We start from the raw sequence: 23,288 nt of genomic DNA on the forward strand, positions 1-23,288 counted from the left end.
CTCCAATCATCCCTTCTGTTCAAAGACTCACTGTCTGAGTCACACATCTGCAGGGACCACCATCTGGTGGCAAATCAAGGGAGCTGCAAGATTTTAAATCTTTTTCTAAGGCCTTTTTCAGTAAAAGAACAGCCCTTTATCATTGGATTCGACCTTCCTTCGTACCCAGAGCTAAGATTCATTTAGGCCAGGGGTCAACAAGTTTCCTTTGGGCCTGTGAACTAAGAACGGTTTGTACCTTCTTTAATGGTTGGGGGGAAAAGTCAAAAGAATATTTTGTGACACATGAAAATTATATGAAGTTCAAATTTCAATGATGACAAATTAAATTGTATAAGAAAACAGCCATACTCACTTGTTTACATATTTTCTATGGCTGCTTTCACACTACAACAGCAGAGTTGAATATTTGCAACAAAGACCATATGGCCCACAAAGCCAAAAATATCTACTGTCTGGCCTTTTACAGAAGATGTTTGCCAATCCTGCTTTAGACCAATAACAGCTAATGCCTAGCAGTGTTAAATAAGCCAGGGTTTGCTCACTGCTTTCAAGTGTATTCACTGGCTGATTTAGTCATTCATTGCATAATCACAGGATCAAAGAAGTTCTTGTGCACACCTAGCACTCACATTCCAGAATGACAGGAGCAGGTTCCCTCCTGAACAGTCCATTATATCCTGTATAATTACATCACTGACAAAACTTTACACTCTCTCTGGTCCCTGTGTTCTTACTCAAGCAGCACAGTTGCTTCCATCGTTCTTCCTTTGGCTCTTAGAAATCCTTAGCTGCTAATTGCTTTCCTCCCAAGAATTCCTAAATTCACTCATTCCACATGCATTTATCAGCACATGTACCAGGTACTATACTCAGTGCCTCGATACAAAGATGATTAAAATGTAGGCCCTATATCTAAGACATTGACCATTTAGAGAGGATTATGGAAAAGCATATAAAGATGGTGAGAGAGATGTAGGAGGGAAAGGGGAAAGGGTACTCAAGGCAGCCTGAGGAATCAGGGAAGGCTTCAGAGAAGTAGCAGACAGGGATAAGTGCGGAGGGGGAGAACCAGAACTGGAGGAGACCATTTCAAGCCCAAGGACACAGCAGCATGAGCAGAGATTTGCAGGTGAAGAAACAGCATGACATGGGCAGAAACTTACAATCGGCTAGGTATTCTGGGAGCTACAGAAGCACATGTATTATACTTCTTTATCATTCTGGCACCAGACTATCACCCTTTATGTCCCAGCTTTTCATATACATTTGAGAGATAGTCTAACAGCAAGAATTAATGTTTGAATGCTTGAAATTGTGCTTTATTTGCACTACCTCATAGGTTTTCACAGCACCCTTTGAGGTGGGTATTACTGAGCCCTCCTAGTTAAAAAGCAGCAGCATCTCCTAAGTCTAAACCCCAGAGAAACTCTCAGGTGTGTGCACAAGGAGACTGCCCAAGAAGGTTAAAGCAACACTGTCTGTAAAAGCAAAAATGGGAAATAAGCTCATAGTCTTATGATAGGAGAACGGATAGCTCATGTGCATTCATTCAATGGATGTTATAGAGGTGTAAAAGGAAATGAATTAGAACCTCACATTTCAGCAGAGGTTAACATCAAAAAATAATGGTGAGTGAAAAAAGCAAACTGTAGGGGAATAAACAGCAGGCATAATAACATTTATATAAAGTTTTAAATCATGTAAAGCAATACTTCATGTTAGTTAGGGATACATACATATGTAGCAAAAATATACATATAAAGAAAGGCATGGGCTTCCCTGGTGGCGCAGTGGTTAAGAATCTGCCTGCCAATGCAGGGGACACGGGTTCAAGCCCTGCTCAGGGAAGATCCCACATGCCGCGGAGCAACTAAGCCCATGCGCCACAACTACTGAGGCTGCGCTCTAGAGCCCACAAGCCACAACTACTGAGCCCACGCACCACATCTACTGAAGCCCCAGTGCTCTAGAGCCCGTGCTCCGCAGCAAGAGAAGCCCGCGCACCGCAACGAAGAGTAGCCCCTGCTCACCGCAACTAGAGAAAGCCTGCGCGCAGCAACGAAGACCCAACGCAGCCAAAAATAATAAATAAATAAAAATAAATAAAAATTTTTTTTAAAAGGCATGAGAATGAGAAATACTGAATTCATGATAGTATTTACTCCTAAGGGGAGGAAGAGTTCTTTAGGAAGTAGGGAGAGGGTGTTTCAGGAAGAAGTAGCAGATACAATAAACTGAGTTATGCAGTAGCTTGGTATTTAGGGGAATCAATAAAGGTTTAATGTTGCTGAATCATCAAGTGAATGCAGGGTGGGGAGGTAAGAACAGCAGGAAGATAATGATATCAGGCAGGTGCACAGAGGCCCAGGAGTAGCAGTCATGTTTGACTTTCTCCACCAGAATACGGGGAGCCAGTATGACTTCCAGATGGAACCCTTTGGCAGTATGGAGAGTAGATTGGAGGGGTGAAATGAGAGGAAGGATAAGTTAGGCAGCTATTGCCATGGCACTAACAAAAGATCATAAGAACCTGAAATTGGTCAACAGTAGTGTGACAGGAAAGGAGAGCATACCCAAGAGAAACGTTTGCATAGTGCACCCAGGGACATGCCCATCAACAGGAAAATGGGTGGAATTTGGTACAGTAATGAAATGAATAAATGACACCTATATGCAACAGCTTGGATGAACCTCAAAGTGTCTAGTGAAACAAGTCCCAGAATACTTCTAGGGAAAGACATAAATCTTATGAGATTCAGAAACAATCTAAACTTTTTTTTCATCACACATATATATGATAAAGATAAATACATATGCGGATTCCCCTGGTGGTCCAGTGGGTAAGACTCCATGCTCCCAATGCAGGGGACCCGGGTTCGATTTCTGGTGGAGGAACTAGAGCCCGCATGCATGACGCAACAAAAGATCCCGCGTGCTGCAACTAAGACCCGGTGCAGCCAAAATAAATAAATATGTATATTTTAAAGATACGTATATACATATGAAAGGAAATGATGACTACAAACTATGGTAATGATTTCTTTGGGAGACAGGGAACGAAAGGATGAATGTGTGTGTATATAATAAAAACGCATATACTGAGGGAGCCAGGAGAGAGAAAAACGTCACTTACGGAGCAATGATGATAACGTATCATAACCAAGGATTTTGCTCAGTCTACTCTGTGTATTAAAGGTTCTAACAAAGAAAAGAAAAGAAAAACAGATAAGGCAGGAAAGCATGTATTTTTCAGATATTTTGGAGGTAGAATCCGTAGATTTCCGGACTTTTTTTCTTAGTGGTTTGAGATTCATTCTCCCAAGGTGAGCGGCCCCACGAGCTTTTCCTTCCTTCCAACGGAGAGACCAGGGGCAACCGAAGAACGGCGGCCGCGAGCCAGGTTAGAACAGAGCCCCGGAAGTAGCGGACGAAGGGGGCGGGGTAAACAGGGAGGCGGGGCTAAACGGGGCTTTTTGGGAGCGGGGCTGCTGGGCAAGCGCAGTAGCGCGCCTCGCCGCTATGGCGGCGGAGCTGTCCAGTCAGCCGCCGGCGACTTCCCCTCAGGAAGTCCGGTCTCCGCCTCCTGCTCTCACCCCGCTTGCTCGGCGGCGGAGGCAGCGGTGGCGGCAGCGGTTGTCCCTTCCTCTCCGCCTCCTCCACCTCGGCCTACCCACTGGCCGGCGGCGTTGGCGGGGAGGGGGACAGTAGTTGTAGACGGCCGCCCCTGCCTCAGAGAAGGTGAGTTCCCGCCCCGGCAGCGGGGGCGGCCCAGGCGTTCAGCCCCTCGACCCCGCGGCCCGGGAGAGGCCGGGCGGGCCTGGAGAGTACGCTCCCCTCTCCACCCGCCACCCCCGGAAACGGGCGCCGGGGCCCCCACGCGGATCGTGGAGGGAGAAGGGACACCTCCGCTGCCGGGGAAGCTGAGGTTGGAGCGGGAGCGAGGCGACCAGGCCGAGGCCGTGGATCTGAAGCGTCAGGGAGAGGGAAGGGGGGTGATGAGGACACTCGGAGATCGAGGGGACAGAGACGAGGAGAGAAAAGGCCCCAGACGTGGAAGGGCGTAGACCTGCGCAGGGTGAAATCAACATCCTGGAAAGTAGCGCCCTCACTCACACGTGGGGAGAAGTGGAGTTCAGAGTTCGGGGAGAGTAGGAAGTAAACACGCGAGCTTAAAGGTGCCGGGGCCCTAGAGGAGAGAAGGGGGTGAGGCTTTTGAGGGATCACTTTGTAGAGCTTGCCCGGGTTTTTGAGGATAACGCCGTGTAAAACAAGCCTCCAAGATTTACAGCCCTATCTTGACAGTGGTCTGAGTTTTTATATGTACCTGCCAGCGTCAAAGCTAATAAAGCAGGACATGGGGCGGCGAAAACAGCTTTCATTCAGCAACTACTGACAGTAGGAAAAGAGCTGAGCTCTATTCCGATTTGCGCAGAGGTGTCTGGGGGTTTTAAAGGGAAAATGTAGAAATGGGGCAAGGTGGAGCTCAAGTAGAGGCAGGGACGTGCAGAATTACAAAGGGTTGGGTAGTGTCCTTGCAGTAGGCGAGCTGTGTCAGTTTGCCGGCAGTTACGGAAGTGAGGATTCTGTTTTCCCACAGGGACTGGGAGACAGGGGCCCTGTCCTTCCTGATGATTACACTGCAAAGGAATGGCTTCCAGATCCTTGACAAAGACACTCCTAGGTTGTAGGAGGTACACACATACATCTCAGAGGGACAGAGCAAGGGCTCACAATAGTAAACCCTTTTTAGTAAGTACTAAAGAGCGGCCAGGGACCTGTCATCAGGTGTTGGCTAGAACAAACAGTAAATGTCTTTTGACAGCCCCAAGTTTTTCCAGATCTGAGCTCAAAATGGGGCTGGTTCATCCGCGGGTCGTAGCCACAGGCTGCTGGAGGCCAAGTTAAAGTTTGGTCAAGTCTTTGTGCAGAAGTTTGGAAGGAGTATATCTGCCTAGAGTTTTCACCAGCACATTTTCCCTAACACAAAAAGCTATTTCTTGATCATCTCAATCTAAGAGATGTTTGAGTTTCTACAATTACTGTATACCTGCAAACAAACTGCTGGTTCCAAACCCTGAGTTTAGGCTTTAAGGAAGTTTTGGAAAGGATTTTAGACGGTGGAGCTTGATCCCACTGCAGAAGATCTAGTAAAACATTCCGCCATCTTCATTTTCATAATTAATTTTTAGTATTTGCAGTGTTGCCTTATGTTGCTTTTTGTCTCCAGAGAGAAGGATGGTGGAAGCCAGAACATTGTTGGATAATTTAATTTCCTTTTTCCTGAGGGACAGCAGTAAATATAGTAACTTAATTAAAATAATTTTTATTTTCACCCTCTTCCACAGTATACTCTATTTTTGTGTGGTATTCAATAAAGTTTTATACCTTTCACTTGGAGGAATGGCAAACAGTAAAGTATTATAAATTTCTTAAAACATTTTGTAAGAACTTTATATAAATTCCATTCACTAAAAATGGAAATTAGAATTTCATTGCAACCAAATGATGTTCCATTAAGTCCCTTAGTGAAGACAACCTTTGGAAGACTAGATTTAGTGTCTTCAATCAACCTGGGTTAGTCTGATTGTTAGGATATTAAAAAATAAAATCTCTTGAATTTTCTGCTTTCGTACCAGATTTCCTGCCTTTCACTAACAAGCCTGAACAGTTTATAGGTGTCAAGACTACAATTCATTTTAGCTCCCATGGCCACATCACAGGAAGATTTGGAAACAGCTTCTTACGGTAAAAAAAAAAAAAAAAAAAAAAAACAGCTTTCTGCCAGACTTGGTTTTTTGCAATGACTTTGAATATGTGCAATTACTAAACACTTTAAATCAGTTCACACGATGCTAGCAGTTACCTTTCTGTACTGCTTCAAGGTGGTATGAGAACACTGGACTAGGAGTCTTGACTGTTAAGTTCTAATGCTAATTTCTTAACTAGCTGTATGACCCTAAGTCCCAAACTTCCTGGACTTGAGTTTTGTCATCTGTGGGGAGGGGAGTTGGACTAGCCCAACTGAGTGGTTCTCAATCAGGGGTGCTTTTGCCCCACCCCCTCCTCAGAGGACATTTAACAGTGTTTGGAGCCTTTTTTTTTTTTTCCCTTGGTTTTTGCCACTGGACAAGAAGGGGCTTGGTGATTATAGGTGCTACTGGCATCTAGTTGGTATAGGCCAGAGATGCCACAAACAACCTAAAATGCACAGGCCACCAACACAAACAACAAAGGATTATCCTACTGAAAACGTCAGTAGTGTCGAAGTTGAGGAAGTCTGCACTAACCAAACTGAGCTCCTTGACAGCTCTAAAATTGTGAACTGATTTTGCTGTTCCATACTGATATTCTTTCCATGGCTTGGCTGTATACTAGAACAGCAATTCATAAAACATGAAACTTTGACCTCTAATGGCCATCAAATGACATTCAAAGAGTAATGAAGTCTTTTGAGTTACGGTTGAGACTTCACTAGGATTTGAAAAACAAAATACAACTTGTTACCTAAAAATTACCTCTTGTCTCTTTAAGTAAATATCCTTAATTAACTTTTCAGTTAACTGCTACTTAACACATGCTAAATATTTGATATGCTATTTAAAACACTAGTAGGAGTAGGACCCAATGTATTTTTAGTTTAGATATTTATAAAAGCCTAACGTAATTGCCAATATAATAGTACATGAACAAGAAGAGAAAAAAAGAATTTGCTTAGTACTTGGCCAGTATCTTTTTTTTTTCTTAAAAGACTTTATTAGGAGATTCCTCCAAAAGGTATCAAAGAGTTGTCATGCTTCCAGTTATTAAAATTCCACTCTCACTTTCAAGACCCTGATACTATTAAAACTGCTGATGCATTTTCACCTATAGCTGTAACACTTATAAGGAGCTCCTCTATATTGGGCTTGATAGTAAAGGTCAGTAAGGATTAAAAATTAGCAAGCAGGGAATATATAGACGGTGTAAGATTATAAATAGGAAATTGAGAAATTAAACTCAATCACAAAAACCCAAAGAAATACCACATGACCAGACTTATATGAAAAGAAATATGCATTGCATTTATGGTCAAGGGAAAGATTTTCCAGGACACTTTGTAATTCATTCAATGAAGTTTCTCAGATATTTTTGTCTACTGGGTAATAATATTCCTAAGAAATCAGTAAAAACAAAACCACAGCAAACAGTTCTTGCTTGTCTGCTTTTTAGGAAAAAAAATTAGACTCACTTTAAGAATGAAGAACATTTCTGAATTCTTATTTAATCATAAATCCATTTACATAGCAATTGCCAAAAATGTTCCTTTGTTTTCTTGACGGTAAGCAGAGATTCGAGTCAAATGACAGAAAATCTAGCTAACAGCCCTTCCTACAGTTATTCAGAAAACAACTCCTACTATGGACCAGGTACTGTGTGTTAGGACAAGAGCATTCACAGACCCATTCACGTTTACTGATCTTTTAGAAGGACTGGCATGTATTTGATGGCATTCTGAGATAGGATGTCTGCCATGGGTCCAAGTAAAACTAATTTCACAAGCAAGAACCTTGAGCTAGCTAGCCATAGATTACTTATAATTATTGATGTTCAAAGGTTTAGTTTAAGTTAAGACATATATTTTATGTTTAGTATGTAACTAGTGCTCGCAATTAATGATTTTGTTAATTTCTTTGTATTTTGTCATTGGAAATATGCCATAGTAAATCCTCAGTTACTTTTATGGTTGTAGTATTAGTGTAAAATAGCTAGAGCTTGGCAAGCTCATAGGTCACATACTAATCTCATTTCCTGAAAAGGCAAGGTTAATAACTAACACAGGGCTTCCCTGGTGGCGCAGTGGTTGAGAATCTGCCTGCCAATGCAGGGGACACGGGTTCGAGCCCTGGTCTGGGAGGATCCCACATGCCTCGGAGCAACTGGGCCCGTGAGCCACAATTACTGAGCCCACGTCTGGAGCCTGTGCTCCGCAACGAGAGAGGCCGTGATGGTGAGAGGCCCGCGCACCGCGATGAAGAGTGGCCCCCACTTGCCGCAACTGGAGAGGGCCCTCGCCCAGAAACGAAGACCCAACACAGCCATAAATAAATAAATAAATAAACCCAAAGTTTAAAAAAAAAAAAAACTAACACAGTTAAGAATATTCATGATGCTAACAGGTACACACTGCATCTCTCAAAACTTCTTAAATGGGATTTGACCTTCAAGGTCAAAACAAAAAGAAATAAAACAGCATACTTTGGTTAATGGTTTCTTTGGGGTGTTTTTTTTTTTTTTTGGCCGCACCACTCGGCGTGCAGAATCTTATTAGTTCCCCAACCAGGGATCGAACCTGTGGCCCCTGCAGTGGAAGCACGGAGTCCTAACCACTGGACCACCAGGGAAGTCCCAGCATACTTTGGTCAAGATAACAGAATCAGTTACCTAGTCTCCTAAAACTTAGTGCTGTGTTCTACTTAGTCTTTTCTAAGATTATAATGGTATTAAAAGATTGTAGTTCTCAAGAGCCAGGAACAAGGGAAGGATATCCATCCTCACCACTTCTTTTCAGTATTGTACTAGAGGCCCTAACCAGTATAGTCAGACAAGAAGAAAAAAAAAAAAGGTTTACAGATAGGAGAGGAAGAAATCACACTGTCTTTATTTGCAGATGCTATGATCATCTATGTAGAAAACCCCAAGGAATTTTGGGAAATGCTACTAGAATAAGAAGTGAGTTTATCAAGGACACGAAATACAAGGTCAATATACAAATCCAATAGTATTTCTAAATGTTAGCAACAAGCAATTAGACATCGAGATTTTTAAAAAAATACTATTTACTATTGCATCAAACAAAATACTTTTGGATAACTTTAACAAAGTACAGTGAATGCTACATAACATTGCTGAGAGAAAGAAGATGCAAATAGTGGGGAAAATTGTCTTTTAATGCTTCTTAGTGAACTAAATTTAAAAGTATAGGACCATGCCATTAATTTGGTATATTTATTAAAGAGGAAGAATTTATTAAAGGGAAGCTAATTATACCTAAAACTTAGCAAATTAACATTCCTAATTTTGCTCAAACATTTTTTTCTTCAGTGATTAAGGATATTTAATAAATATTTTTAAAACCTTTATGCTGTATTATGTTTTAATACCATGTCACAACACAAATCAAATAATGTGCTGTGGGTGTGAAAAATTTTAGTAAATTTTTCACTCAAATTGAGTTGATTTACTCGTTCAACCTATTAAACCTATTGAGGCATATTAAAAACATATTTCATACAATGCAAAAGTTAAGTTCAGGTTTTGCTGTTTCTAAAAGGGTGGTTGGAATGTAACAAATTCTCTCTGACAGGTCTAGAATTAGGAAAAGTGGAGTGGTTCTTAGTATTTTATTAGGATATGAAGCATTTTTTAGACAGTTTTGAATTACAAGTAATTCATACTATTCATGTGTTTCATATTTAACTCAGTAGTTCACGTGCAGTGTTTTTATTACTTTAGCTTTTGCAATGGCTTTAGCTACTAATACTGAAATAAAAAAGACCAAACCTTGTACAGCTATTGAATAACAACGTGCATAGTTTCATTTCTCCAAAATAAAAGATTCCATTTTCTTTCTGTTTCCACTATGATATCTTTCCTGGAAGTAAATGGCATTGTGAATGTTGGTCTATAACTAGGCTTGTGGTGTACAAATAGGAATGTCAAGTTTTCAGAATTTTGCTAGATTTTTTCCAAAAATTTTAGAAGGTACAACTGAAAAAATACTCCAGATTAGTTTCAGAAGAGACAAACTATTTCTTGCTTGAGACCTAATACCAGCTTGTAAATAGCCTGCGTGTTTCTGCTTGACATTCCATATTATTTTAGACATTATATGTAGCAGACGTTAACACAGGACATAAACTGAAATCTTTACAAAGAGTTGGTTTAAAATCAGAGCAATCAGAAAAGATAATAAGGATCAAGTTGAACTTTCAGCTTTCATTAAAAAAAAAAAAAGTCCTTCTGAAACATGAGTTAGCTTGAAATACAAAGAATAGGTACTCCTGTCAGGCACTCCTGACCTGTTTACCCATAACCTTTTCTACTTTCTGTAGTTACTAGAATAATTGGTTGGAAAAACATTTCATTCTATCAGTTAAGTAGATGAAATTCTGAATAACAATAAAAACAGCTCAGTTGTACAGCACTCAGTATGTGCCATGCACTTTTCTAAGCACTTTACATTTATTAATTCCTTAAGACACACAACGACTCTGAGGTGTATGTTATAGCCTATGTTAGAGGTTGAGAAACTTGACCAAGCTCATATAACTAATAAATCCCAGAACTGACTCCAGAGTCCCTATGTCTGGCTCGTAGAAGCAGTGAGATAATTAACATAGTATGACAACCAGTAGTTCTGCATAGGTGACTTGAGCTTTGTTAGGTGGGTGATCTTTCTAGAAACAAAGCCAACACTTAAAAATCCAGTTTAACAAATTAAGGTAGAATTTTTTTTTCAAAACATTCATTACAGATCTTTAAGCTCCTCTCGTACACCTTACTGAGGTATACTTACAATAAACGGCACTTATTTAAAGTGTACAGTTCAATGAGTTTTTGACAGGTGTATACTCCCACCTTCATAAACAAAATGCCAAATGTTTCCACCAACCCCAACAGTTTCCTCCTGCCCCTTTACAGTCCATCCCTCCCTCCACCCCTGTCCCTGGCAACCACTAATCTGCTTTCTATCACTATAGATTAGTTTGCATTTCTAGAACTTTTTATAAGTGGACTCATAGTAGGTACTCCTTTGTGTCAACATGATGATTTTGTGATTCATCCATGTTGTATGTCTTGCTATTTTGTTCATTTTTACAGCTGAATAATTCTGTTGTATGGATATACCACATTTTGTTTACCCATTCCCTTGTTGATAGACATTAGGGTTGTTTCAGTTTTTGGCTATTACAAATAAAGCTGCTGTGAATATTCATGTACAGGTCTTTGCATGGATATATGTTTTCAGTTCTCTTGGGCAAATACATATGAGTGAAATGACTGGATCATATAGTAGGTATTTAACTTTTAAAGAAATTGTCAGATTGTAAAGTTGTACCATTTTAAATTCTAACTAGTAGTGTATGGGAGTTCCAGTTGTTCAGCGTCCTTACCAACACTTGGTATTTTCAGTCCTTTTAATTTAGTCATTCTGATGATGGTGTAGTATTATCTCGTGGTTTTAATTCGCATTTACTTGGCTGTTTATATTTTTTTTCTGAAATGTCTGTTCAAATCGTTTGCCCATTATTAACTGAGTTTGTCTTACTATTGAGTCATAGAGTTCTTTATTTATTCTAGATATAAGTCCTTTGTCTGATGTATGAAATAAGAATGCGTTCCACCATTTTGTGGCTAACTTTTCATTTTTTTTAATGGAGAGCTGTGTAAAGCCCTGGAGATCAGAAAATATTTCAGGTTTTGTAAAAGCGGAGAAGTGGATTCTAGAACGTGGAGAAGTTTTACATCAGTTGAAAAGGCAGCCAAGCATATCAGTTAATAACAGATTCTGGAGCCAGACTGCTCCTGTCATTTATTAACTGCAATCACAGACATGTTCCTTAACTTTTCTATGCCTCAGTTTCCTCATCTATTAACTATGAATAATAATAGTACTTAGCCCATAGGCTTCTTAGGAGGATAAAATTAGTTACTATTCTTAAGTGCTGAAATAGTACCTGGTACATGGTAAGGGCAATGCTGGGTAAGTGTTACAGAACAAATTATTAATAGGTGACTTGTAAATGTAATACTTTGAAGTGACCATAAAAGGCAATTTCAGGTTTACTAAAAGTACAAGTGATGCCATGCCTTATTTTCTTTTGTGAACCATCTGGTAGATCAGAGGAATGTTGTGGGATCATATTCTTCAGTGAGGACACTCAGTTTTCCGTGAGATTTTGGGGTATCCAGCAGTGTGCCAGGACGTACTTGTTTAAATGGCACATTTTATTTAAAGATTAAATTAAAACTTTTACATAAAATGGATGTTTTAAGGCTAGAATTCAAGAAGTTCACGAGTTTTTAAGGTTAATCATGAAACTTGAAATACATCTTTCTGTGATTGATCTCTAGGCTGTATACTCCCTAGACCTCCAGGCAATAAGAGTTCACTTGTCTGACTGTATAGAATGCTTTGGTCAAAATGATAGAGATTGAGAACGATTGCTGTAGAAAGAATAGTTACAGTTTAGGAAGACATGTCATCTATTTTTCAAATATTAATAAAATGGAAAAATGAGACATTTATATAGTACAAATAGATTTGAATAATCAGGCTCATAAGAAGGAAGATGGTGGGGAGCAGAGTGGAGAAGCATAGAGTGTTCACATAAAGATGCTGAATTTAATTTTGGAATAAACACAGATTCTATGAAATTCTTAATGTCTTTCTTATTGGGAAGGAATAGATCAATCCTAGATGAAGGAAAAGGGTGAATTCTTTGTAGCATGCCATAGGTATTATCTTACTGTCTTCCTACTTAAAGTTTTCACCAGTAACATGGATGAACACATAGACTGAATGCATATAAAAACTATGTGTGGGAAAAGTAGCAAATGTCAAGATTAAAACAATTTGAATTTTAAAGATCGTCAGAGGTAGGAATGGTGGCCTAAACCCATTACAAGATGAAGTGTAAAGTCCTGCATTTACAGAAATTAGTCAATTACATTAAGTACCAGATGGGAGAAGACAGCCAATGTGGGGAGAGAGATGCTACCTCTGGGATTTTAGCAATTACAAAGGTCAGTAGAAGTCAGTAACATGTCTGCTGTAAGACACGAAGTACTAAGGCTGGATGCCCCAGATCATCTCCACAAAGTCCAGAGTTCTACTGGTGCCCTAATAACTTCTCCTTCAGAATGGTATTTTCTGGACTAAAAAATATATTACCATAGTAAATATCAGAGGCTTGCTAAATGTTTTTATACTAAAATTGTCATTCTAATAAGCAAAAAGCCAGTACTTTAGCCTTGCAAGCACTTAGGAAATTAAAATTTGAGATGGTATATGAAATGATATCCAGGTGAAGATTGAAAATATTACCCTAAATGTCTTACCTCCCTTTATTTTATTCATAGATACCACGTTGAATGAGCAAAGACTGAACTTTTTACAGATACCTTTTGTAAAAGGCTTATAAGGAATAGTGCCATAATTTGAATCGCAGTGGATTTCACGTTATGAGGTAGGTTGAAAATAAAGGGCTTCTAAATTGTTAGTATTTTTTATATTGAAGCTGATACTTTGACTTGAAAGCAAGCAAAACTCTAAAAGTGTTAGTTCAGACTAAATATATTAAAACTCATGAGTGCTATCTTCAAATTCAGAGGTGTAAATTTTGGATCACTTTCTCTAAAATAAACAATATTATTTATTTTTCAAGGGTAAAACACATACTCAAAAAGTTAGCTTTACTTTCAGATTTACAGGAAGCAAAATAAGAAATTGAAGATGCATTTTATGAGTTTTCAGATGATTGATCTATGTTGATGTAATTCTAAACTTTGAATTATTTAATTGTTATAACAAGCTTGTGCTTGGTTTCAGGTGAATGGGAGTGGAGTATTGGACAAAAATAGATTTTTTAATCTCTGCATCATGGTTTTTAGCTCCTCAGTTGTTGCACAGTCTCACTATTTGGGGAAAGTTCATGCTAAAAATCTGAAGCAATTAATGGGTGAATATGATCAAATTTCTCCACCAAGTTCTCAACCAGATAAGGGTAAGGTTCCATTCACCTCTTCATTGATCTCTGCACCATCTGTGATCTTTTGTGATTGGCTTCTTTCACTCTGCATGTCTTCAAGGTTCATCCACGTTGTACCATTTATTAGTATTTCATTCCTTTTTATTGCTGAATAATATTCCATTGTGTGAATTACCACATTTTATTTATCCATTCATCAGTTGATGATCACTGAGTCATTTCTGCATTTAGCTGTTAGGAATAGTGCTGCTGTGAACATTTTTGTACAAGTTTTTGTGTGGACATAGATTTTCATTCCTCTTGCGTTGAAACCTAAGAGTGAAATTGCTGGGGTATGTGGTAACTCTACGTTTGACACTTTGAGGAACTGCCAAACTGTTTTCCAAAGTAGCTGCACATTTTATATTCGCACCAAGAATGAATGAAGTTTCCAGTTTTTCCTCCTTTTTGTCAACACTTACTATTATGTCTTTTTTGTGTGTGTTTTTTTATACAGCAGGTTCTTGTGAGTTATCCATTTTATACATATTAGTGTATATAAGTCAATCCCAATCTCCCAATTCCTCACACCACACCCCACCACCACTTTCCCCCCTTGGTGTCCATACGTTTGTTCTCTACATCTGCGTCTGTATTTCTGCCCTGCAAACAGGTTCATCTGTACCATTTTTCTATGTTCTACATATATGCGTTAATATATGATATTTGTTTTTCTCTTTCTGACTTACTTCACTCTGTATGACAGTCTCTAGATCCATCCATGTCTCTGCAAATGACCCAATTTAGTTCCTTATTATGGCTGAGTAATGCTCCATTGTATATATGTACCACATCTTCTTTATCCATTCGTCTGTCGATGGGCATTTAGGTTGCTTCCATGACCTGGCTATTGTAAATAGTGCTGCAATGAACATTGGGGTGCATGTGTCTTTTTGAATTATGGTTTTCTCTGGGTATGTGCCCAGTAGTGGGATTGCTGGATCATATGGTAATTCTATTTTTAGTTTTTTAAGGAACCTCCATACTGTTCTCCATAGTGGCTGTATCAATTTACATTCCCACCAACAGGGCAAGAGGGTTTCCGTTTCTCCACACCCTCTCCAGCATTTGTTGTTTGTAGATGTTCTTATGATGCCCATTCTAACTGGTGTGAGGTGATACCTCATTGTAGTTTTGATTTGCATTTCTCTAATAATTAGTGATGTTGAGCAGCTTTTCATGTGCTTCTTGGCCACATGTATGTCTTCTTTGGAGAAATGTCTATTTAGGTCTTCTGCCCATTTTTTGATTGGGTTGTTTGTTTTTTTTAATATTGAGCTGCATGAGCTGTTTATATATTTTGGAGATTAATCCTTTGTCCGTTGATTCGTTGGCAAATATTTCCTCCCATTCTGAGGGTTGTCTTTTCGTCTTGTTTGTAGTTTCGTTTGCTTTGCAAAAGCTTTTAAGTTTCATTAGGTCCCATTTGTTTATTATTGTTTTTATTTCTATTACTCTAGGAGGTGGATCAAAAAAGATCCTGCTGTGATTTATGTCAAAGAGTGTTCTTCCTATGTTTTCCTCTTAGAGTTTTATACTGTCTGCTCTTACATTTAGGTCTCTAATCCATTTTGAGTTTATTTTTGTGTATGGTGTTAGGGAGTGTTCTAATCTCATTCTTTTACATGTAGCTAGCTATCCAGTTTTCGCAGCACCACTTACTGAAGAGACTGTCTTTTCTCCATTGTATATCCTTGCCTCCTTTGTCATAGATTAGTTGACCATAGGTGCGTGGGTTTATCTCTGGGCTTTCTATCCTGTTCCATGATCTATATTTCTGTTTTTGTGCCAGTACCATATTGTCTTGATTACTGTAGCTTTGTAGTATAGTCTGAAGTCAGGGAGTTTGATTCCTCCAGCTCCGTTTTTTTCCCTCAAGACTGCTTTGGCTATTCAGGGTCTTTTGTGTCCCCATACAAATTTTAAGATTTTTTGTTCTACTTCTGTAAAAAGTGCCATTGGTAATTTGATAGGGATTGCATTGAATCTGTAGATTGCTTTGGGTAGTATAGTCATTTTCGCAATATTGATTCTTCCAATCCAAGAACATGGTATATCTCTCCATCTGTTGGTATCATCTTGAATTTCTTTCATCAGTGTCTTATACTTTTCTGCATACAGGTCTTTTGTCTCCCTAGGTAGGTTTATTCCTAGATATTTTATTCTTTTTGTTGCAGTGGTAAATGGGGGTGTTTCCTTAATTTCTCTTTCTGATCTTTCATTGTTAGTGTATGGGAATGCAAGAGATTTCTGTGTATTCATTTTGTGTCCTGCAACTTGACCAAATTCATTGATTAGCTCTAGTAGTTTTTTGGTGGCATCTTTAGGATGCTCTATGTATAGTGTCATGTCATCTGCAGGCAGTGACAGTTTTATTTCCTCTTTTGCAATTTGTATTCCTTTTATTTCTTTTTCTTCTCTGATTGCCGTGGCTAGGACTTGCAAAGCTATGTTGAATAATAGTGGCGAGAGTGGACATCCTTGTCTTGTTCCTGATCTTAGAGGAAATGCTTTTAGTTTTTCACCATTGAGAATGATGTTGCTGTGGGTTTGTCATATATGGCCTTTATTATGTTGAGGTAGGTTCCCTCTATGCTCACTCTCTGGAGAGTTTTTATCATAAATGGGTGTTGAATTTTGTTAAAAGCTTCTTCTGATCTATTGACATGATCATACGGTTTTTCTTCTTCAATTTGTTAATATGATGTATCACATTGATTGATTTGCGTATATTGAAGAATCCTTGCATCCCTGGGATAAATCCCACTTGATCATGGTGTATGATCCTTTTAATGTGTTGTTGGATTCCGTTTGCTAGTATTTTGTTGAGGATTTTTGCACCTATATTCATCAGTGATATTAGTTTGTAATTTTCTTTTTTTGTAGTATCTTTGTCTGGTTTTGGTATCAGGGTGATGGTGGCCTCATAGAATGAATTTGGGAGTTTTCCTTCCTCTGCAATTTTTTGGAAGAGTTTGAGAAGGATGGGTGTTAGCTCTTCTCTAAATGTTTGATAGAATTCACCTGTGAAGCCATCTGGTCCTGGACTTTTGTTTGTTGGAAGATTTTTAATCACAGTTTCAATTTCAGTGCTTGTGATTGGTCTGTTCATATTTTCTATTTCTTCCTGGTTCAGTTTTGGAAGGTTATACCTTTCTAAGAATGTGTCCATTTCTTCCAGATTGTCCATTTTATTGGCATAGAGTTGTTTGTAGTAGTCTCTTAGGATGCTTTGTATTTCTGTGGTGTCTGTTGTACCTTCTCCTTTTTCATTTCTAATTTCATTGATTTGAGTCCTCTCCCTCTTTTTCTTGATGAGTCTGGCTAATGGTTTATCAATTTTGTTTATCTTCTGAAAGAACCAGCTTTTCGTTTTATTGATCTTTGCTATTGTTTTCTTTGTTTCTATTTCATTCATTTCTGCTCTGATCTTTATGATTTCTTTCCTTCTACTAACTTCGGGTTTTGTTTGTTCTTCTTTCTCTAGTTCCTTTAGGTGTAAGTTTAGATTGTTTATTTGAGATTTTTATTGTTTCTTGAGGTAGGCTTGTATTGCTATAAACTTCCCTCTTAGAACTGCTTTTGCTGCCTCCCATAGGTTTTGGATCGTCATGTTTTCATTGTCATTTGTCTCTAGGTAGTTTTTGATTTCCTCTTTGATTTCTTCAGTGATCTCTTGGTTATTTAGTAACGTATTGTTTAGCCTCCATGTGTTTGTGTTTTTTACGTTTTTTTCCCCTGTCATTGATTTCTAATCTCATAGTGTTGTGGTCAGAAAAGATGCTTGATATGATTTCAATTTTCTTAAATTTACTGAGGCTTGATTTGTGACCCAAGATGTGATCTATCCTGGAGAATGAGCCGTGCGCACTTAAGAAGAAAGTGTAATCTGCTGTTTTTGGTTGGAATGTCCTATAAATATCAATTAAATCTATCAGGTCTATTGTGTCATTTAAAGCTTCTGTTTCCTTACTAATTTTCTGTTTCGATGATCTGTCCATTGGTGTAAGTGAGGTGTTAAAGTCCCCCACTATTATTGTTTTACTGTCGATTTCCTCTTTTATAGCTGTTAGCAGTTGCCTTATATATTGAGGTGCTCCTATGTTGGGTGCATATATATTTATAATTGTTATATCTTCTTCTTGGATTGATGCCTTGATCATTATGTAGTGTCCTTCCTTGTCTCTTGTAACATTCTTTATTTTAAAGTATATTTTATCTGATATGAGTATTGCTACTCCAGCTTTCTTTTGATTTCCATTTGCATGGAATATCTTTTTCCATCCCCTCACTTTTCAGTCTGTATGTGTCCCTAGGTCTGAAGTGGGTCTCTTGTAGACAGCATACATATGAGTCTTGTTTCTGTATCCATTCAGCAAGCCTGTGTCTTTTTGTTGGAGCATTTAATCCATTCACATTTAAGGTAATTATCGATATGTGTGTTCCTATTACCATTTTCTTAATTGTTATGGGTTGGTTTTTGTAGGTCTTTTTCTTCTCTTGTGTTTCCCACTTAGAGAAGTTCCTCTAGCATTTGTTGTAGAGCTGGTTTGGTGGTGCTGAATACTCTTAGCTTTAGTTTGTCTGTAAAGCTTTTGATTTCTCCATCAAATCTGAATGAGATCCTTGCTGGATAGAGTAATCTTGGTTGTAAGTTCTTCCCTTTCATCACTTTCAGTATATCATGCCACTTCCTTCTGGATTGCAGAGTTTCTGCTGAGAAATCAGCTGTTAACCTTATGGGAGTTCCCTTGTATGTTATTTGTCATTTTTCCCTTGTTGCTTTCAATAATTTTTCTTTGTCTTTAATTTTTGTCAGTTTGATTACTGTGTGTCTCAGCATGTTTCTCCTTGGCTTTATCCTGCCTGGGACTCTCTGTGCTTCCTGGACTTGGGTGGCTATTTCCTTTCCCATGTTAGGGAAGTTTTTGACTACCATCTCTTCAAATATTTTCTCGGGTCCTTTCTCCCTCTCTTCTCCTTCTGGGACCCCTGGAATGCAAATGTTGTTGCATTTAATGTTGTCCCAGAGGTCTCTTAGGCTGTCTTCATTTCTTTACATTCTATTTTCCTTATTCTGTTTGGTGGCAGTGAATTCCACCATTTTGTCTTCCAGGTCACTTATCCGTTCTTTTGCCTCAGTTATTCTGATATTGATTCCTTCTAGTGTATTTTTCATTTCAGTTATTGTATTCTTCATCTCTGTTTGTTTGTTCTTTAATTTTTCTAGATGTTTGTTCTTTAGTTCTTCTAGGTCTTTGTTAAACATTTCTTGCATCTCCTCGATCTTTGCCTCCATTTTTTTCTGACGTCCTGGATCATCTTCACTATCATTATTCCGAATTCTTTTTCTGGAAGGTTGCCTATCTCCACTTCATTTAGTTGTTTTTCTGCGGTTTTACCTTGTTCCTTCATCTGGTACAATGTCCTCTGCCTTTTCATTTTGTCTATCTTTCTGTGAATGTGGTTTTCCTTCCACAGGCTGCAGAATCGTAGTTTGTCTTGCTTCTGCTGTCTGCCCTATGGTGGATGAGGCTATAAGCTTATAGGATAGATGATTGCTACAGGGGCTTTTTCTTGATCTGTGTCTCAACAAGTGGCACCTATCTGTCTTTTTGATTATAGCCATCCTAGTGGCTATGAAGTGAAATCATTTTATTATAAAACATATTTAAACATATAAGGAGAGAAAACAGTATTATGAACGCTCATGTACCCACCATCCAGTTTTAACAATTATCAACATCTTTTTAATCTTATTAGTGACTTTTTACAGTTTTATTGAGGTATAGTTGACATACAGTAAATTGTATGTATTCCAGGTATACAATTTGATAGGTCTGGAAGGGTGTATATACCCATGAAATGATCACCACAATTAAGATAGTAAACATATCCATACCCACAAAAGTGCCATTTATAATCGCTCCCTCCTACTTTTTCCTGCCTCATCCCCAAGCAACCACTGTGTTACTACAGCTTAGTTTGCATTTTCAAGAGTTTTATATATATGGAGTCATATGTACTCTTTTGTCAGGCTTCTTTCATTCAACATGATTATTTTGAGATTCATCTATTTCAAGCGTATCAATAATCTATTCCTTTTTATCATTGATTCCATTCTATAGATATACCACTATTTGATTTATGCATTCACCTGTTGATCAATATTTGGGTTTTTTTTTTTTTCCTTTCCAGGGCTATTACAAATAACACTGCTGTGAACATTCATGTATAAGTCTTTATGTGGACATATACTTCCTTTTCTTTTGGATAAATATCTAGGAGTGGAATAACTGGATCGTATGTTAGGTGTATGTTTAACTTCCTCAGAAACTACCAGACTGTTCCAAGTAGTTGTATCATTTTACATCCCTACAAGCAATGTATGAGAATTCCAATTGTTCCACATCCTCATCAGTCTCTTTAACTTCAGTCATTCTACTGAGGGTGAGATAGTACCTTTTTGTGGTTTTAATTGACATTTACTTGATGACAAATGACATTGAGCATCTTTCATTTGTTTATTGTCCATTTGTATATATTCTTTTCTGAAGTGTCTGTTCAAATCTTTTTACCCATATTTAATCAATTATTTGTTACATTATTTTGCTCTAGTCAGAATTTTTGTACTGTTTGAGTTGAATAAAAGCTAAATTTTCTGACTCACCAAATTAGGCTTCATTTAGACTTTCTTTTTAATCTCAAATTGCCAGTAAAGCTAGGTGATCATTAGTGACTCTAGATTGCTCTCAGACTTGTTCTGTTAATGGAAAGAAATGTTTGATTCTACATGGGTTACGCTTCCTGCTAATTTTTTAAAATAAAGTATAACACAAAAATATCTAGCACATTATCATCTCATAGTGAGTAACTTTTCTGCTAGATTTGTAACGCAGGATTTGAGGTGGGGGGAGTGAAAGAGGAATAGTAGTTGTACTGCCCCCACCCCCCAAAAGAAATTTAAACAAGCAAAAAAAGACTAACATTATCTGCTTTAAATTTCTTTTGAAACTTTTCTCTACATAAATCCTAGCCACTCTCAGCTGTCACCTCCATTTCCTTCCTTAACCCTCCCACCATTGCTTTAATATAGAACAAACCAGAAGGCATTCTAGAATGCTTTTTTCACTAATCAGAAGTAACGGAATGAAATCCAAGACCCTGTTCAGAAGATACGCAACTCTTTTCCCTCATCTTTCCTCATGCCCTATACCTACCATTAGTTTTGTCTCATAGCTGAATTTCTAATTTCCAGCATTCCCAAACCATTTTACAAACATCCTTTTATTATTAAGTCTTACAATACTCTAGTCAGGTGAGTATATGTGTTCATTTTATTTTGTTTGAGTAAACAGAAGATTTTAAAGATCAAATTACTTCTCTATGGTTTATTACTTTTCTTAGACAACAGTATACAAAAAAATTGACTAATCTGAACTTTAGAAATTGTTTGAACATTCAGATCACGCCAGTCACCATGGATGTGTAAGTCATTGTATCCCTACATTCCTTACGTTTTTAGCCCTACAAAAGAATTCTATATGTCAGCTCCTTTCTACCCTCTTCATCCCACTTCTGAGAAAGATAAAATTATTTGTGAGTGGCCTAGGCAATATTTGACCTTTCTGATGCTCCTTTTTGGCATTTAATGTCATGATGTTTAACTTTCATGCCAACATAGGTTTTAATTTGTTTGGGCTTCTTTATTTTGTTTTTTGAGACTCTTTTCAAGAGTAAAGGAAATATTCAGCATAAAATAATGTAGTAAGAAGAATTTTCTCCCATCTTCTCTACAGAGAATCCCTTGTCAACCTAATGAAGCATTCAAAGAAGACATCTGACTCTTTTCAAGATGAACTTGAAGATTATATCAAAGTGCAGAAAGCCAGAGGCTTAGAGCCAAAGACTTGTTTCAGAAAGAGGAGAGAGGATTATTTGGAAACCTGTGGATACAAAGAAGAGGTTAATTTTAGACCCAGGTGTAGAATGTTTGATCAAAGGCTCCCTTATAAGCCCATCCAGACCTACGGAAGACCATGCAATATTTCACAAGCAGTGGAGAAGCGGTTACCTCAGTGGCTACCAACTCATGACAGCAGGCTGAGACTAGACTCCCTGAGCTACTGTCAATTCACCAGGGACTGTTTCTCAGGAAAACCAGTAGCCCTGAACTTTAGTCAACAAGAGTATAGCTGTAGCTCATACAGTGTAGAATCTGGAGTTTACAGGCACCTCTCCTTAGAAAACAGTACCAGTGCCCATCAAGCTAGTTATAAACAGATACACCAGAAGAGAAAAAGACACCCAGAGGAAGGCCGGGAAAAACCAGAAGAGGAGCGGCCCAAGCATAAGAGGAAGAAAGCTTATGAGGAGATAGATTTAGACAAACACAAGAGCATCCAAAGAAACAAAACAGAGGTGGAAACAGTCAGAGTCAGTACAGAAAAGCTTAAGAACCGAAAGGGCAAGAAAAGCCGAGATACAGCCTCTAAGAAAGAGGAACGTAAGCATAGAAAAGAGAAAAAGGAACAAGGGAAAGAAAGGACAGAAGAGGAGATGCTTTGGGACCAGTCTATCCTTGGATTTTGAAGCTCTTGCATTGGTTCTCCTGAGGTTAAACTGAAAAAGTAGTTGAGGAGCTTGGTTTTACAATGTCCAAGTTCATATCGCTTTTTTCATGTGAACAGGTACAAAGGTTAAGTGCACAGAAAACATTTAGTGTACTTGCTCTCCAACATGGGAATTACTTTTCCTCTCTTCTAAAATCATTACTACATTTTTCTTATACATAATGTAATTTCCCTTAATGAGGGTGGCTTTGCTTTTATTCATCAAATTGCTATGATGGTGGAAGTATTTTTCCCTTGGGAGGTCATTTATTTTAAATTGGAGGATTAATAGGCTTTACAAAATCTATTTCTTGATTGGGTTTTAGTTTGGGGTGGGTGTTTTTATATTAGTTTTCTCTGTGAAGCAGTTTTGATTGATTATTTTTTTCCTTCGTTAGATCTAACTTGCAGTATATTTTATAGATTGGAAAGTGGAAAATGACATACATTATAATAAGCTTAAGTTACATACAGTTTTAAACGTTTCAAGAAGTCTTGATACAAAATCAGTTTACATTTTGGAAATGTTTATAATATAATAAAGTTCTAATTTCTACAATTTTTCTTGTTTTCTGATTTCTACATTTCTGAACACACAGTGATGTGTTCCTATTCAATGAAGATTTTCTTCTGGAAGAGCAATAACTGAGCATATATCAACCCACTTTTTAGGGCAGAAATCTGAACGACCACAATTTTTCCAAATAGTTGAAATTGGGGAATTTATAAGAAAATGCCATTAGAGGGACTTCCCTGGCAGTCTCATGGTTAAGAATCCGAGCTTCCACTGCAGGGGGCACAGGTTCCATCCCTGGTCAGGGAACTAAGATCCCCCATGGTGCGTGATGTGGCAAAAAAAAAAATAAAAGCCATTGGAATATTC

General features: G+C 38.1%; 1 protein-coding gene across 3 annotated transcripts; it reads left to right on the top strand.

Annotated features, from left to right (window-relative positions):
- Window positions 1-3,515: 3,515 nt before the first annotated feature.
- KRCC1 (lysine rich coiled-coil 1) lies at window positions 3,516-23,288 on the top strand. Of its 3 annotated transcripts, none has more exons than XM_059942674.1 (4): window positions 3,516-3,741; window positions 5,640-5,748; window positions 13,126-13,232; window positions 21,593-23,288. In XM_059942674.1, exons 3-4 carry the CDS (start codon window positions 13,228-13,230, stop codon window positions 22,383-22,385), a joined length of 798 nt encoding a protein of 265 aa, XP_059798657.1. In that variant the 5' UTR covers window positions 3,516-3,741; window positions 5,640-5,748; window positions 13,126-13,227; the 3' UTR covers window positions 22,386-23,288. The 3 variants fall into 3 exon arrangements, with proteins under 3 accessions (XP_059798657.1, XP_059798658.1, XP_059798656.1); XM_059942675.1 differs by lacking the exon at window positions 5,640-5,748 and adding an exon at window positions 13,595-13,769; XM_059942673.1 differs by lacking the exon at window positions 5,640-5,748.

Source organism: Balaenoptera ricei, chromosome 13 (assembly GCF_028023285.1).
Source record: "Balaenoptera ricei isolate mBalRic1 chromosome 13, mBalRic1.hap2, whole genome shotgun sequence".
In the NCBI taxonomy this organism is placed as follows: Eukaryota; Metazoa; Chordata; class Mammalia; order Artiodactyla; family Balaenopteridae; genus Balaenoptera; species Balaenoptera ricei.